The 16,457-nt window shown below is 51.5% G+C and overlaps 1 protein-coding gene across 5 annotated transcripts in view; it reads left to right on the forward strand.

Annotated features, from left to right (window-relative positions):
* Positions 1-16,457, forward strand: part of AXIN1 (axin 1) — an 84,905-nt gene that overhangs the window by 66,304 nt on the left and 2,144 nt on the right. For 4 of the 5 annotated variants that reach the window (XM_026796478.2, XM_005492098.4, XM_026796479.2 and 1 more), the window contains 5 exons: positions 1,785-1,922; positions 7,271-7,824; positions 10,053-10,229; positions 10,785-11,030; positions 16,050-16,220. In XM_026796478.2, the coding sequence (XP_026652279.1) occupies positions 1,785-1,922; positions 7,271-7,824; positions 10,053-10,229; positions 10,785-11,030; positions 16,050-16,220 (1,286 nt within the window). The remainder of the gene's footprint in view (positions 1-1,784; positions 1,923-7,270; positions 7,825-10,052; positions 10,230-10,784; positions 11,031-16,049; positions 16,221-16,457) is intronic. The other variant, XM_074552681.1, reaches the window with a different exon arrangement.

Below are 16,457 nucleotides of genomic sequence, written 5' to 3' on the forward strand. Positions count from 1 at the left end.
TGTAACTGGGACCTCTGCAGCCCAACTGGGGTGTCATGAAAAGTCTTCAGCTCCTCGGTGCCATCAGTGGGTTCTTGCTGCCTCTGGTTTTCTTCCCTGCCTTCCAGCTGGCAAAGACAGAAAAGCCAATGTGATTTGCATACTTTTGTCAGGTTTTGAGGCAAAGCAGCATTTTAGTGTTCTGCTTTGATCTTCTGGCTGGCCTGGGATAAATTCGGGTGGTCTCTCATCCTCCTTTAAAGTTTTCAAGCTCAGTGTCTGCTTCTGATGCTGCATTTGTTCTTTTGCTATGAATTATCTCACATCTTCACATTTAATTTTGTCTCTGGTCTTATAGAGTGTATATTTCTCCCATGTTAGTATTGAAGTATTTGAATGCAGAGTTTTATGCTGTTGAATTTCCAACTATTTTTCCTACAAATTAAATTTTTATCTCTGCTGTGTCATTTAACTTTTTCTACTCTTTTAAAAAAATAATACAGAAAGGATAAAAATGAGGGGGAGAATGCAGCAGCTGATAGCTTCATACTTCACTACACAAACTTCTTATCCCAGAACCCAGGAATTTAGGGACAAAGTAACTCATCATAATGATTCAAGAATGTCCTTGAACTGCCATAAATATTCATTTATTCACCCAGAGCAGGCAAAAAAATGGCACCTCAGTGCTTGTGAGGTGCTGTATTGATAAAGCAAGCAGGGAATCATTGCACAGCTCTGAAAAGCTGAGATGCAATCCTGTAGGATCCTCCTGTAGGAGAGGAGGCTTTGTGGGAATTGGGACCTTGGGCTGGATTTGCAGAGATTGGCTGGCACACACTGATTCTGCTGCAATAAACTGAGTAAGTGTGCACCAGACCAGAGGAGGACCAGAGTCCTCCCTTCTACCAAACTGAAAGCATAATTGCTATAAACAGGGGGTTTGAGAGGTTGAAAGGTCTGTACATCCTTTTGCCACCCCTTAAGGATATTCCTGTTGACCATGTGTTCACTGGGAGAAAAGCAGGCATTTCTATCCCTGAGTGGAATTTGGTGCTCAAAGGAGCTTTTTGAATTGCTGCTCCAGAAAAGCTTTCCCTTAGATGGGGTGGTGTGGGGGTGCTCACAGGGGTCTTAGGGCTAGGGAAGAGATGAGGATCTGACTTCACCATAAAATCAACAAATATCTATGTGCCAGAGAATATACTTAAGTCTCTTTAAACACATTTTTGTGTGACTTAAATCTATTTTTAAACCCAGGACTCCTATTTCAGAAGGCTTGATTTATTATTTTATGATATATATATATATATATATATTAAAACTACACTAAAAGAGTAGAAGAAAGGATTTCATCAAAAGGCTAGAAAGCAAAGGAGAAAGAATGGAATGATAACAAAAGCTCCTGACGCTCAGAGTTCAAGCCAGCTGACTGTGATTGGCCATTAATTAGAAACAAGTAACATGGACTAATCAAAGATGCACCTGTTGCATTCCACAGCAACAGATAATCATTGTTTACATTTTGTTCTTGAAGCTTCTCAGCTTCTCAAGAGAAAAAAATCCTGAAGAAAGGATTTTTCATAAAACATGTCTGTGACAGGGTGGTGTGTGGAGCTGGTGCCAGCTGAGGAACTGGTGGAGGTAGTGGCTCAGCTTCCAAGCCCCCAGGTGCTGAGCTGCAGCTGAGTGCCTGCCAGCCTGTCCTCCCCAGCTCCCAGCAGAGCAACCAGCATTTCCAGTTCTCAGAGGCTCCCCAGAAACCTGGGATTCCTCCCTGATCCTGTGCTGTGCTCTCCCTGCAGCGAACCTACCGAATGCCAAAGGATATCCACGTGGAGCCAGAGAAGTTTGCTGCAGAGCTGATCAACCGTTTGGAGGAGGTGCAGAAGGAACGTGAAGCAGAGGAGAAGTTAGAGGAGCGCCTGAAACGCGTCCGAGCGGTCAGTGATCTCCTCATCTCCCCTGCCAGCCTGGCACTCTGCTTACCCTGCGCCACTGGGAGCTTTCAGCTGCTGGGCAAGCAGCTGGGGTGGCCAATTCCCTGCTCCACTGCTGTGGGCATCGGTGGCACAGGGCTCCTGGAGGCTCCTGTAGCTTCCACAGTGCTGTTCCCCCATCCATGCAGGGCTCTGTGAGCTCCAGTGCTCCCTCCCTGTGAAAATGCCAGCCATGGCACAGCAGTGCCCATTTCTGCCATCACTCTGGGGCTATGGATGTTCTCTATCACTTTCTTTGGTACCCTGGCTCTCCTGAGTTTGTGAGCAATCCCTGGGGACTGTGTAGAGGGGTTCACCTTCTGTGATTCCCTGTTTCCCCCACAAACAGTAACCAGATGACACATGATGTTATGCTTGGGGGTGTTTGTGTCTGCTATCAGGCTGTTTCTACCACAGCCAAAAGGGTTCTGCTTGGCACACCCTAGTAATTTTGGAAGTGGTCAGGTGTGGCAGTGAACAACTCTCCTGGGCAGATTAAACACACTGACTCCACTGGGATACCTAAGCAGTGGCACTGAGTGCTGAGCCCTGCTGCTGCTGGGGCCCCAGAGCCTGAGGATTTGTTAGATGAACCATAGGAAATGTGCAAGGCCTTTAGCTCCCCAACAAGCTCCAGGAGGGAGAGAGTGAGGTCCTGGTCATCTGGAATTCCCTGTGTGAGACCCTTGTTGAGCAGTGTTCACACACCATAGCTTTTCTTCTGAGGCACTGCATCTCATGGGTACCTGCACATCTTGTGGTGGGGACAGAGGAGAGATCCCAGAGGACACCATGGTGTTACTGAGCATCACTAGCTCAGTGTAACCTGCTCTGTAACCTGCAGCCCTCCCTCAGAGCAGAGGTGTTGGTGCCTGCCTCAGCTGGCTCTGTGCTTTCAGGGAGGTTCAGCTTCTGGGGCTCCAGGAAAGAACCTTCAGCCCCGTTGGAGTATTTTAAAATGCTCATCTGGTAGCTCTTTGAACAGGAAAAAGCTGTGGGTTGTAGTGCTGGCTTTAAACTGCATCTGCATTTCAAATGCAGAGAACAGAGGAAGGCAGAAGGATCTGTAAGGTCCCATCCCTCTGCAGGTGTTTTCCAGCAAACTCCCTCCACCTCTGCATCCAGCCAGAAAAGGCCAGCCAGGTGCTATTTTGGGATTAGATTCCTGTTCTTCTGGAATTGCACTGCTCTCCTGTCTGGTGGTTATTGCTTTCTAGACAAAGGCAGTGTAATCAGCAGCATTTTCTGCTAACACAGTCCTAGAACTCACTTCCTCCTCCTCCTCCTCCCATGGCTCTGTTGCAGCCCCCACTTGCACTAAATTACATTATCCCAGCCCTTCTGCCTCCTTGAAGAAGCTGCCAGTAGCAATAACATAAAATCAGCAAATACCTATGTGCCAGAGAATATATTTAAGTCTGTTTAAACACATTTTTGTGTGACTTAATCTATTTTTAAACCCAGGACTCCCACTAATGCTATATATTAAACCTCTTTGCTGTCTCCAGAATGTATTTCATTGACTGGCTGGCATCTGGCATTAGCCATTCAGGAAAAACTCAGAGTAAGCAATTGTAGCTTTTTTAGGTCAGCACTCAAGGTGCAGGAGCTGCTGGTATCAGCAAGAGGGAGAACTGGAATCCTGATAGATCACAGGGCTTTTTTCTGTGACCTGAGCACCAGGTCTGCAGGGTAACCCTTCCCAGGTCTGCATGGCTCACTGCACAGCAGCACAGAGAAAACCATGAGCATTAGTCACACTGGGCAGTTACCAGCCTAACAGAGAAGCTGGAAATATTTTGCAAAAGCCAGGGGAAAAGAATTTTTCTCCCCTCTAACGAGCAGCCTGCAGGTTCCCTTTCAAAGCCTCATCGTGCAGTAACACTGAGAGGAGAGGAGGCATCTGATTGGAAGCCAAATGCTTTTTACTGAAAAGACTGTCAGGTTTTTGCTTTACAAAAAAGCAAATGCTGAATTCACTAATTATTCTGAGAAACGTGGGAGAGGATTAGAGGATGTGCATGTTCCCATATTTGTTTTTGAGACTCTTCAGCCTCGTGTCCATGAATGGAGTCTGCTATCACAGAGATCAGTATTGGATCCTACAGATCACTCTGAACTGAACAAATGGAAAATAAGCCAGGGGGAAGCAAAGCCACCAGTGAGATTCTCAGTATTTGAACATGAAGCATTGCCTGACTGGAGATCATTTGCATGATGATGGAAGGGGCTCTGGTGCTCAGCAGAGCTGTTTTCCCTTCCCAGCAGCAGCAGCCCGATGGGTGGGACCGGGGGGAGGCAGAGGAGGATTCCAGCGAGGAATCGCTGCCTCTGGCTCATCCGTGCGGCTCTCGGCTCCTGGCTCAGAGGGAAGGGCACCCCCAGCCCTGCTGGCAGTAAAAATAGCTCAGCGCTCAGCGGAGTTGGAGCTGCAGCTCTGCCCGTGGGAGCTGCTGGAGCCGCTCGGTGACAATAGCGCGTCAACAAAGCACCATCTAGTGGCGATGGCAGCGGGGCTCCGTGCCCGCCCGAGTGCCACCTGCCCGCCCAGGTCACTGCCGGGCTGTGCCAGGGTCACTGCTGGGCTGTACCAGGGCCACTGCCAGGCTGTGCCAGCATCACTGCCAGGCTGTGCCAGCATCACTGCCCAGCTGTGCAAGCCAGCATCACTGCCAGGCTGTGCCAGGGCCACTGCCAGGCTGTGCCAGCATCCCTGCTCAGCTGTGCCAGGGTCATTGCCAGGCTGTGCCAGCATCACTGCCCGGCTGTGCCAGGGTCACTGCCAGGTTGTGCCAGGTTCATTGCCAGGCTGTGCCAGGGTCACTACTGGGCTGTGCCAGGGTCACTGCCAGACTGTGCCAGCATCACTGCCCGGCTGTGCCAGGGTCACTGCCAGGCCGTGCCAGCATCCCTGCTCAGCTGTGCCAGCATCACTGCTGGGCTGTGCCAGCATCACTGCCCAGCTGTGCCAGGGTCACTGCCAGGCTGTGCCTGCATCACTACCAGGCTGTGCCAGGGTCACTGCCCGGCAGTGCCAACATCATTGCCCAGCTGTGCCCAACTCCCTGCCAAGCTCTTCCCAGCTTCTTGCCAGGCCCTGCCCAGCTCACTGCCAAGCTTTGCCCAAATCTCCACCAAGCTCATTTCCAGGTCCCAGATCCCCACCAAGCTTTGCCCAGCTCATTGCCAGGCCTTGCCCAGCTCACCCCAGCAAGGTCCCAGAACAAGCTCCAGAGCCCACACCACGTGTGTTGTTTTTCTCACTGCAGCCTGAGCACAGTGAAAAGATTCAGCAGAATTGATTCCTACAACCTTGACTCAAACTGTTGTCCTGCTCAAGGAAAGACAGCAGGTTGGGATAAGCACCCCAATTCCTTCATTCACTGCTGTTGTGTCACTGTTGGGGTGTTCCTGCTTGATGGGAGGTTGAGGCTGGGGGTGGTAAGGCAGGTCCCCACAGACCCACCCCAGGGGCAACTGCTCCTGCCTGCGGTCCTGCCTGGGGTCCTGATCTGCTCAGTGACACAGATGAGCTGAGCTAACATGAACTGAGAGCCTTTTCTCCCTTTAGCTCATCCTGATCTCAGTCTTGAAGCAAAAGTCCACATTACCTGCAAAATGGAGTTCTGGGCAGCCAGAGGGTTTCCCAAATCAGCCAGGGATCCCTTGCAGCCAGGCACCCATTTGGGTGGACCAGCCTACGTTCTCACTCTCATGCCACCCTGCTCAGGTGTGACAGCACTGCCAGAGCTCTGGGCTGAGCTGAAAGGACATGCTGCCATTCCTCAGGGATCTGTGCCAGGGTCAGCTCCTGCCCTGCACATCAGTTATGTTTAAACCTGGGAGGTACCAGCTCCTAAAGCCTCCCAAGTGCTGAGGGTGTCACTGCGTATCACAAACTGCCAATAAATGCTCTCCTCAGTGGCAGGGATGTAATCAGCACATCCCTCACCATGCCTTGTCCCTGAGCTCAGTGCCCAGGGCTGGTGGCTGGCAAGCTGTGGCCTGTGGCTGTAGATTAAAGGTGCCTCTGAAGCTCCTCAGAGTGATCTGCAAGTGCTGTGTCCCCTCCAGACACCAGCATCGTGTCACATCCCCAGGCTTACAAAGCATTCTCCCTGCTTCAGGCCTGAACCCCCAGGTGTGACACTGGGAGGAAGCCTGTTATTTGCTCTCTTGCTGTGTGGTTGGCAGCTGAGACTTTGAAGCTGGTTAGCAAGTGCTGGGTGATGGCATCTGACAGGCAGAGCTGATGGGAGTCAGTGTTTTCCTGTAGATGCATTTATCTGGCAGGGCAGAGATACCCTGGGCTGCAACTGATTTCTTTACTGGGCCAAAGGAGGAAAAGAGCAGGATTAAAGGACTCACTGGAATCCTGCTTGTGTAATTAAAACAAATAGGAATCCTGACTTCCAATAGAGAAACTTCATAAATACCTGAGTTTGTGTTGGAGCATAAAGTAGTCTGTCAGCATCAAAACTGTGGCTGTCAGCATGGAGGAGTTTAATTCTTCCTGGCAAGGACTTAAGAGTCACTAGCAGCATGTCCCAGACCAGTGTGAGCTGCAGGAACAAGCAGTTAGTTCCAACCCATTTCTTTATCTGCACCAAGTGTCTCACTCCAGCCTTAGCATGCCCGGGAGAAATCAATGTTTGATTTCCAAAACCATTCATGCAGCTGTCGACCTTCACTTGCTCCCTCCTGTTACAAGCCTTGTCTTGGCTTTGCCTTGTGAAACAGTCATTTGGGTGAGAAAACCCCCCTGGTCTCACCTGACTCAGAACTGATTTGCTGCATATCCTGTAGCTGTGGGCTTTATCTGATGGGCTTTGAAGCAGTGCCTCACCAAAGGCACGTAGGAAGCTGAAGACACTCTGTGGTAAGTTTTGTTTCTGCTGCTGGTGGTTGCAGAACCACCTTCAGGGGACTTAGAGTAAGGCTGTGCCTGCTCCAGTTGAGTTGTTATCCTTGTCAGCTGTGTTTGTAAGGCTGGTTGTGATGTGTGGGCTGCCTGGCACAGCTCCTTGGGTGGTGTGTGGAGAACATTGCTAATGGGGGCTCCAGCAGCAGATACAGAGACCTGAGCTGCTCTGCTCAGTGGCACCCAGACTGCACAGGCTTGGCTTGAGCATCCTGTCAGTCTGGGACATCCAGAGGAATGGTGGATCTCCATTATCTTAAAGGTTATCAAGATCTGACTGGATTAAAGCAGGCCTGGCCTAAGGTTAGCAGCAGTGGGAAGAAAAGGTGGGACTAGGGACCCCTTCCACCACTCTGCTGTCATTCTCTGATTGTCCCTGTGTTTCTTGCAGGAAGAAGAAGGTGAGGATGCAGATATCTCTTCTGGTCCCTCAGTCATGAGCCACAAGATGCCTTCTGCCCAAGCCTTCCATCACTTTGCTCCTCGCTATGCTGAGATGGGCTGTGCTGGGATGCAGATGAGAGATGCCCATGAGGAGAACCCCGAGAGCATCCTGGATGAGCACGTGCAGCGTGTGATGAAAACCCCAGGCTGCCAATCTCCAGGACCTGGCCGTCACTCTCCTAAGCCACGGTCCCCAGAAAGTGGCCACTTAGGAAAGCTGCCAGGGACACTGGGAACAATTCCTCCAGGGCATGGCAAGCACGCTACAAAATCAGGAATGAAACTGGATGCAGCTAACTTATACCACCATAAACATGTCTACCACCACATCCACCACCACAGCATGATGAAACCAAAAGAGCAGATCGAGGCTGAGGCCACGCAGCGAGTGCAGAACAGCTTTGCTTGGAATGTAGATTCTCATAACTATGCAACAAAGTCACGAAACTACAGTGAAAACTTGGGCATGGCCCCTGTCCCCATGGACTCTTTAGGCTACAGGTGAGTCAAGGAGCACCCAGTGGGATTCCCAAAGCCATGACTTCTGTAGGAAACTCTTCCCTGAACAGGCTGTAGCATGGCAGGGAAACAGCAGCTCAGCCTCTTCCTGTGGGAGCTTATGCTGGGATGTCATTTGAGGGCTCTTCCCCTTCAGAAATGGATATGCCCTGATAACCTTTATAGAGTCCTTTTTATCTCTGATCTGGTATTGAAAGACACTCTCTAACCAGGATTTTTATTGGTTCTAGAATAGATTTTCTGCTCCTTAAAGCAGTGGAGATTCTTAGAAATTGCAGGTGCTGGTCTGCTTCTCCATGCACCTGGAGCTGGGTGTTGGGGCTGTGCCTTGAGGTCTGGGCAATAGAAACAGCTCTCTTAAGGTGTTTATGAGAGGACAAAACCCCACCTCATTTGTTGCAAGGCTGAACCCATTCAGAACGGCTCCTTTCTCTTCCTGACAAAGCAGTGGGCACTGCAGTGCTGCCCTTGCAGCCAGTCCCAAGGGGATGTTCTCCAGGCTAGGGCACCCTCTGCCCAGAAAAGCCATTTGGCTGCATTGCCTTGGCCATTTGAATTCCTCCATCCCTCCATGCTGCAGGCAGAGGGGGGAGCTCCTTTTCTGTGGCTGGTTTTGCTGGTCCTGTTGCTGGGTGACTGCAGAGGTGGGAGTGCAGCTCAGGGCTGCCCACGGTGAGGGATGGGGATGGAGCAGCCACAGGGAAAGCTGTGCTCACCCTGAGGGTGTCTGGCTCCCCAGGGCTGAGGCTTTGGGATGTTTCTTTGCAGTGTACCAGGGGTGGGACAGTTAGTGAAGCAGGTTTTCTGGGTCTGCAGCAGTCAAGATCAGCTTTCTGGGATGGCAGGAGGGAGGCAGAGTGCAGAGCAGCCAAAGCAAACTGCTCTTCAGGAAGGAGAGGCACTTAAATCCACCATGCTTGTATGGAGAAAGGGTTGTGCTTCAACAGGGATGAGCATGGCCATGCTGGGCCAACCCAAAGCCCCATCTAGACACAAGATTTCCTTCTAGCAGCAGCTACAGCATATATTTAATGAGATTTTTAAAGGACACGCTCAGAGCTGTCCTTCCTCTGGCACAAACTCCCAGTTCCTGGCAGTCCCTGAATTAGAAGCTTCACAAGACAAGGATTTGCATCCAAATGGTCTTGTTTGGCAGCCAGCAGTCTCTTGTGGTGGCTTCTCTCACTCTTTGTTGAACCCAGCTGGTGTTCTGTTCCCCCAGCCCCCCATGACTGTGTCTGTGGGTCAATGACAACCTGCAGAAAACAGCATTATTTTATTTGCACTGAACCTGATGCTGTGGAGTTGCATTTGATACCCAGTAGTCCTCATGTTGGGAGAAGCAGAGAAGTTGTCAGCTTGCCCTGCCTTTGTAGATCTGCAATTCCTCCCCAGGCTTTTTCCAAAAAAAATCAGCAAAGCTATCCGAGGGACTGCTGCTCCTCTGTGGTGCTCAGGTTGTTTTTCCTGTGTTTTTAGTGACCATGCAGGAGCGAGGTCCTGTGCAGTAAAGCAAGAGGATGATTAGGACAGTGGGAATCTCATGGAATGACAGGCAGCACAGAGGAATCCTGCATGGCCTCCTGAGCATGGGCACGTGGCTGTGTGTGCCATGGTGTTCCTGCAGGAGCCTCTGCTGCAGCCACAGGGCTAGCCACAGTGTTGGCTTTCCTGGCTTCCCTCTGCCTGTGGTGGTTGAGGTGGCTGGGCTTGTGATCTTCCACCATGAGGAGAAGCCTTGTTCTCACCTTGAGGGTGAGAAGCAAACTCTGTGCATGGCAAGTCAGGGTTTGGGCTATCAGTGAACTTGGGGGTGATAGGAAGGACCCGGGTTTCAGGCAGTGGTCAGGCAGGGAGAGACAGACAATGGACAACCTCCTGCTCTGAGCAAAGAGCTGGGGATTTAACACAGCCCTTCTCATGGCAGGAGGCCAAAGGAGAGCCTTCCTCTCCCCACAGGTTGTTGGGCAGAGAAGTTGCTGTGCCCAGGTCTAGGCAGTCTTACTCTTAGCCTGAACTGTGGTATGGGTGGTTTGAGCTTTAGTAGAGCTGTGGAACATGTCTGGAGATAGATGTGTCCATGTCTGGAGTTAGATGTGTCCATGTCTGGAGATAGGTGTGTCCATGTCTGGAGAGAGATGTGTCCATCCTCTGCCCCTCTGATGGTTGGCATAAGCAAAGCACTAATGTCCCAAGCTTTGTTCTTGCAGTGGGAAAGCAAGTCTGCTCTCAAAAAGGAATGTTAAGAAGACTGATTCAGGGAAAAGTGATGGTGCCAACTATGAGATGCCAGGATCTCCTGAAGATGTGGAGAAAAACCAGAAGATCCTTCAGTGGATCATAGAAGGAGAGAAGGAGATCAGCAGGCATAAGAAAACAAACCATGGGTAAGGGCTGGCAGAACAAGGGATAACAACACTCTTGTATTGCATCCCCTGCACAAGGGAGGTGTGTCATCAGGCTGCCTTCCTCCCAGACATCTTGGGAAGGCAAGAATCCACCACACAAGGGTGGAGACCCTTGGGAGACTGAGGATTACTTGGGGGCTATGAGGGCTGTTGTTTCTGAAGGATAACTCTTGGCCATGGCAGGAGGTTGCAGCTCCAGGTTGCCGTGGTTCCAAGTTGGCTAACATGGCACATGGTAGGCAGGGGAGGGCATCCTGTGGGAGAATGCCACAAAAGATGGAGCTGCCTTTCCTGAGTTCATTTTATGTATGGGATTGATGGGAGCCCTCACATTTATCTGTGGGGTTTGTTTCAGGGTTGGTCTCAGGACTTGCTCAAAATCTCCTTTAGATTTTGGTGTCGCACCCTTGAACACAGTGCTGTGGGGAGCTTCCCAGTGGTGCCTGTATCCAGCAGCAGGTCCATCTGGGAGTGTCTGTGTGTCTGTGCAGAGCATCTGAGTGCCCCATGTGAACCCTTGGTGTTTGTGTGCAGCTCTTCAGGTGCTAAGAAGCAGCTGTCCCACGAGCTGGTGCGGCCCCTGTCCATCGAGCGGCCGGTGACCGTGCACCCCTGGGTCAGCGCCCAGCTCCGCAACGTCGTCCAGCCCTCCCACCCCTTCATCCAGGACCCCACCATGCCACCCAACCCGGCCCCCAACCCTCTCACCCAGCTGGAGGAAGCTCGCAGGAGGTTGGAAGAGGAGGAGAAAAGGGCTGGAAAGCTCCCCCTTAAGCAAAGGTAGGGTGATATGGTGTGATTCTGTGTGGGAGGGCTGGGAGAGACTGCTCTGAGGGATGGCCATGGCCTCTGCTCTGGTCTGCAGCATGCAGAGAGGTCAGAGAAGCCTTCCTCTGTCCTTCTGACATGGTGCAAATGGCAAAACCCACCTTGAGGCCATGGCTTGTGATCTGTGGCTGGATGGGAAGGGGCTGGCAGAGGGAACACATCTAGAAGGGGCATGGCTGGGACAGCTCTCTGCCCTGGTGCTCGCTGGCTCTCCACTCATTCACAGTCACACAATGACTTCAGAGCTTGGTGCAGGAGCAGAATTCATCAGGATGCAGCAGAATTAAGTGCAGAAGACAAATCTGTCTGTGCTCTTTATCTCCATCTCACACAAGCTTCCAGCAAAGGCTGCCGGTGGCCTCTGGATAAGAGCTCTGTGCTGGAGTCCTCCTGCAGCTCTGACTCTGCATGACCATATCCAAGTCACTGCATCTTCCTGTGACTCAGCTTAATGGCTATTGCAGAGCTCATTTTCCTGCTCTGTGTTATCTTTCAGGAGACATCATTTGCAAGGCACATGGAGCTCTCTGGTGAAAAGCGTTTTGGAAGTGCTAGATAATTACTGTTAACAGCTAAAAGCACTTTGTCCATTAAAAACCTTTCACAGCTCTCCAGCTGTCCTCTGAAAACTTGACACTTTGTGGTCTGACTGGTAGAAACACAAATGTAATTTTAAAAAGAAGCTCTTAATTGACAGGCTGCAGTTATTTTTGCTTGCAGTGACCACGTAGCAGATTTCTGTGTATTCATGTCAGAGCATTGATTGAAGGCCAGGTAATTAGAGGGCTTTCCCAAGCCAGGTTAAGCCAAGTTTATGTGATCTACCTTTGGCGTGTGTAATTGGATGGGGTTTATTAGTAGAGTCATTTATAGTTGTACTAAATTCATGCACCTTCCCCAGATATGCCTGCACACACTTTGAAAAGAGCAGCCTGGGCTATGCAGTTAATATTTTGACACTAATTTGGCCTGTATTATAGGAGTGGCTTACAGAGGGAGCCCATGGTGTGTGGTAAATGCCAGGCATGCCAGCAGCAGGATGGGCTGAGCAGTCCCAGTGCTGGGCTGCTCTGCTTCCACTGCCTCTCCATGAGGTCTGGCTCTTCTCCCAGTGATGCACTGATCCCCCAGGCCTGGAAAACCAGAGTGACATTCACCAGTGGGGAGCTGCTTATGAAAAGTAAATGTGTCTGTGTCCAGTAGCAGGCAAAAATGGATACAGTGGTCCCCAGGGAGCCAGATTTCTGGATGTTGAAATCTCTCTGCTGCTGGATTTTGGTAGGATTGGCTGCTGCAGCTGCAGCACACCTGAGCTGGCAGTTTTTAGAAAGCTCCTGCTCTGGTTAGCCCAGGAGCCCACCTTGAAATAGATCCCACAGCTCAGTGAGAACAAAGTTGAAACTCCCATGAAAACACCATTTATTTCAGTCAGGAGCTTTGGAGAGCTCTGGGAAATTGGAGCCAGTGTCCCAGGTTTGTCAATAGCCTTGGGGAAGCACAGAGAGGTGGAGGTGAGCCCAGAGGTGTCCTTGAGGCTCCAGTTGAGCTGGCTGTGGGTGGAGAGCACTCTGTGCCGCTTTCTGCAGCCAGACTGGCCTTGCCAGCACGGCTCTCCAGCTCTGCAGCCACTCCCTCTGGCACAGCCCTCTCACCAAACTGCCCCCTGCCAGCAGCCCTGCTCCCACCCAGCACTGCCCCACTGAAAATCAGTGAGGCACCTGCAGTCACTGTGCTGGGAATTGGAAATATTCCTCCAGAAAAAGCATTTCTTTCCCTATTTCACCCTGATCTCTGAGACAGCAACCTGGCTGCTGCTGGCAGGCCATTCAGGATTGACCATCCAGTGCTAATGACCTGCAGATCCAGCAGCACACCAGTGCCCAGCAATGGTGTCCCAGTGACCAGCAGGTTTTTCCATGGACAGACAGGTTTTGAGCCATTTCCTGTACCTCAGTCTCTCATTTCACAGCTGGATTGTAGTAATTAATACCAGCTCCTCAGAGAAAAGATTTTTTCCAAGCAAGGAGAACATTTAGCATGAATTGGAATTAATTGTGTTGGCCCAGGATTGGAAGAGGAGCAGAACTGGTGGTTGGTAACATCTGCTGGGTGCATTTTGGGCTTTCCAGAGCTCTCCAGCCCCAGGGTTGAGTTTGAACACATTTGCATCACAGCAAGCTTGGATTGGTGCTGCAAACCAGACCAGACAGGGTTCCCTGTCCCAGCCCTGGTGGGATGCACAGCTTGGGTCAGGACTGGGATGCAGATGCAGTGAGAGGGATGAGTGCTGCTGTTTCCCTGCTGGATGGTGTTTTGTGCTTGTGACAAACACAGCAGTGGGAGGTGATCTCAGAAGGGGCAGGGTGTGGTACCTGGCAGTGTTTCTGGGTCACGCTGACACCCAGGAGATGGGTGCAGGTGGCAGATTTAATGAGGCAGGGCTCAGAGTCGCTCTGATGGCCTTTATGTGCAAGCCAAAGTCTCAGGAGATCTCTTGGCAATGACGAAAGTGGAGTTGTGTTGTTTCATTCTCCTAAGGGGAGCTCTTGGAAAATTACATTGTCAGTGGATGTACAATGTAATCACTGTGTCAGTGATTCCATATTCATCAGCTCTGCTTCAGCCTGCCACAGCTCCATGGCTGCAGTTTGGGGTGTGTGTGAGTTCTGCTGATGGAATTGAAGCAGCAGGAAAATCTTCTCTTGATACATTGGTGATAAAAGGAGCACTGGGGAAATGTGGGCCCTGTCTGGGAGGAAATGGGAGAGCTGCTTACCTGGGGCTTGCACAAGGCTGAGCTGCTCAATGGCTTTGAGTGCTCCAACCACAGCACCTGAGGCAGGGACTGGGAGAAAAGAGCCACCCACAGTAGGAGAAAAATGAGGTTTGAGACCATGTAAAGAACCTGAAGGTGCACAAGTCCACGGGACCTGATGAAATCCACCCACAGGGCCTGAGGGCACTGGTGGATGAAGTGTCTGAGCCACTGTCCATCATATTTGAGAAGTCATGGCAGTCTGGACAAGTTCCCACTGACTGGAAAAGGGAAAGCATAGCCCCCATTTTCAAAAAGGGGAAAAAGCTCCTTTAGGGAGCTAAAGGCTGGTCAGTCTCCCCTCTTTGTCTGTCAAGATCATGTTTGGGCATTGCTTCAGGCATTGTTTTCAGGGCACATCTCACCGAGTACGTTCAGGAATGGCCTCCCAGGTGTGAAGTGCCCAGCAGAAGGAAGGACACTTCAGCCACTGGCACAGACCCCTCTTGCTCCTGCCTCAGCAGAGCTCAGGGATGTCCTGTCCTCTCCATCTCCCCAGGCAAAGGAGAGCAGCAGCCCTGAGGAAGCAGCTCTGCTCCTGCTCCAGGCTCATCACCTTGTCCCCATGTCCCCAGGCACACAGCAGCCCTCTCTTAGTCATGGCTTGTCTCTACCAGGATTAAGAGAAGCTTAGGGACTTTGAGGTTTTCCAAGCCCCTTCAATTAACTTCTGGCTCACAGGATTCACTGAATTTGCCTGAATTTATGACCCATTTTCCCTTTAAATGGCTTATATTTTTTTTTCCAAGGATGACTCAATTCCTTAATGTTTTTCTAGCTAAAGGGCATCCTGTATTTTGATGCAGGGATGGGAGAGGCTCGGGGAGCTCTGCTGGCACCAGGAGCAGACCCTTCCCTCTCAGGGTGCTGCATCTTCGCCAAAGCTCTCCCAGGCAGAGCAGGCACCCGGAAGATTGTTCAGCTGAACTTTAGACCTCTCATGCCTGTAGGAAGAGGAGGAAAGGCTGTGTCTGGTGCTGGTTTGCAGTGCCAGTGTTTATGTGGGCACACCATGAAAAGGTGCTCTGCCCGCCAGCCACTGTTTAAAGGTTAAGGTCAGAGTCATTTCCAAAACTGCGATTACCTCATGTGCTTGGCAGATTCTATGGTTTTTACAGCAACTTTCCAGTCATGTATATACAAAATCATCTTTTTTTATCCAGTGTGCTTTTAAAATATTTTTTTTAAGCTGCCAAATGTGTTTTATGTGACTTTGAAAGGGAAGGCTGCCTCTGGCTCAGACCATGCATGCCAAGGTACCAATTTGTGTAGGCTGCTCCAATGTTTGTGCAGCGTTTTCAGCACCCCAGATGAAAGGCTCTGAGAAGGGCAAAGTACCCTGAGCTGAATTATTGTTGCTTTTGTCTGTCTCTGAAAATGGGGTGAGGGCTGGGCTGACAGTTTCAGTCTAGTGATGGCACCACAAAGCTGAACCTGGTGTGTGGGCTGGAAGCAAAGACCAGACCAGCATTTTGAGAGCTGGGAAAACACAGGAGGTGTAAAGTCACTGAGGTTTTGGGGATGGCAGCTGCCTTGGCACCCTGCATGGACAGGGCAGGCAGCAGAGTCTCCAGGACGTGCCATGCTGGGAGCTCCATCCCCTCAGACCTCCAGGTACCCTGGGAGAGGTGCCCAGGGGAGCTGTGGGGTGCAGGAACATCCAGCCTGCAGATGTGGGCCCCTGGAAAATCCTGTTCTGGCCATGGTGACAGTAATCTCAAGCAGTCTGGGCACTGTCTGCATGCTCATGCCCTGTGTGCAGGTGGGCACCAGGAGCATGGTGAGATGGTGATGGAGATGATGGTGACCTGGCTCTGCTGCCTTGGCCTGGGCTGCTCTGCCAGTGACTCCCCAAACCATGCTGTGAGGAGAGCTGTACCCTCCCAAAGCCTGGAGACAGCACCAGGGGGCTGAGTTAGAACGTGTACCCTCTTTGTAGCTGTGTCCTGGCCTCGTTCAGCCTTTCCAAGTGCTCCTTGACCAAGCTTGGTGTGTGTCTGTGTGCCCAGAGAGCTGCTGGGAGCAGGCACTGCTCAGGGACTGCACTGCATTCCTGACCTGCTCCTTCACCCAGCAGCCCCGAGCCCTGCCAGGTGCCCAGCAGGATGGCTGTGAGCCCTGGCTGGCCCTGAGCAGGTCCCTGTGTGTGTTCCCAGCAGGTTGAAGCCCCAGAAGAGGCCGGGCAGCGGCGCGGCGCAGCCCTGCGAGAACATCGTGGTGGCCTATTACTTCTGTGGGGAGCCCATTCCCTACCGCACGCTGGTCAAGGGCCGCGTGGTCACCCTGGGACAGTTCAAGGAGCTGCTGACCAAGAAAGGGAACTACAGGTAAGGGCTGCTCCCAGCCTGCCAGCAGCTGTTGGTGACCCCTGGCAGATGTCACTGCCGGGACACAGCGGAGTTGTCCCCACAAAGGGGAGGGTGGGTCAGGAGGGTGGGTGGAGGTGGGTCAGGAAGGTTTCCTCAGGGCATGCTGTGCTGCGGATGTGGCAGCATGGCCAGGGCACCTGGGCTGGGGAAAAGGCAGCTTAACAGGGGAGAGGGAGGTTGGGTTTTGTAGCAGAA

The sequence above is a fragment of the Zonotrichia albicollis genome, chromosome 16 (assembly GCF_047830755.1).
Source record: "Zonotrichia albicollis isolate bZonAlb1 chromosome 16, bZonAlb1.hap1, whole genome shotgun sequence".
Lineage (NCBI taxonomy): Eukaryota > Metazoa > Chordata > Aves > Passeriformes > Passerellidae > Zonotrichia > Zonotrichia albicollis.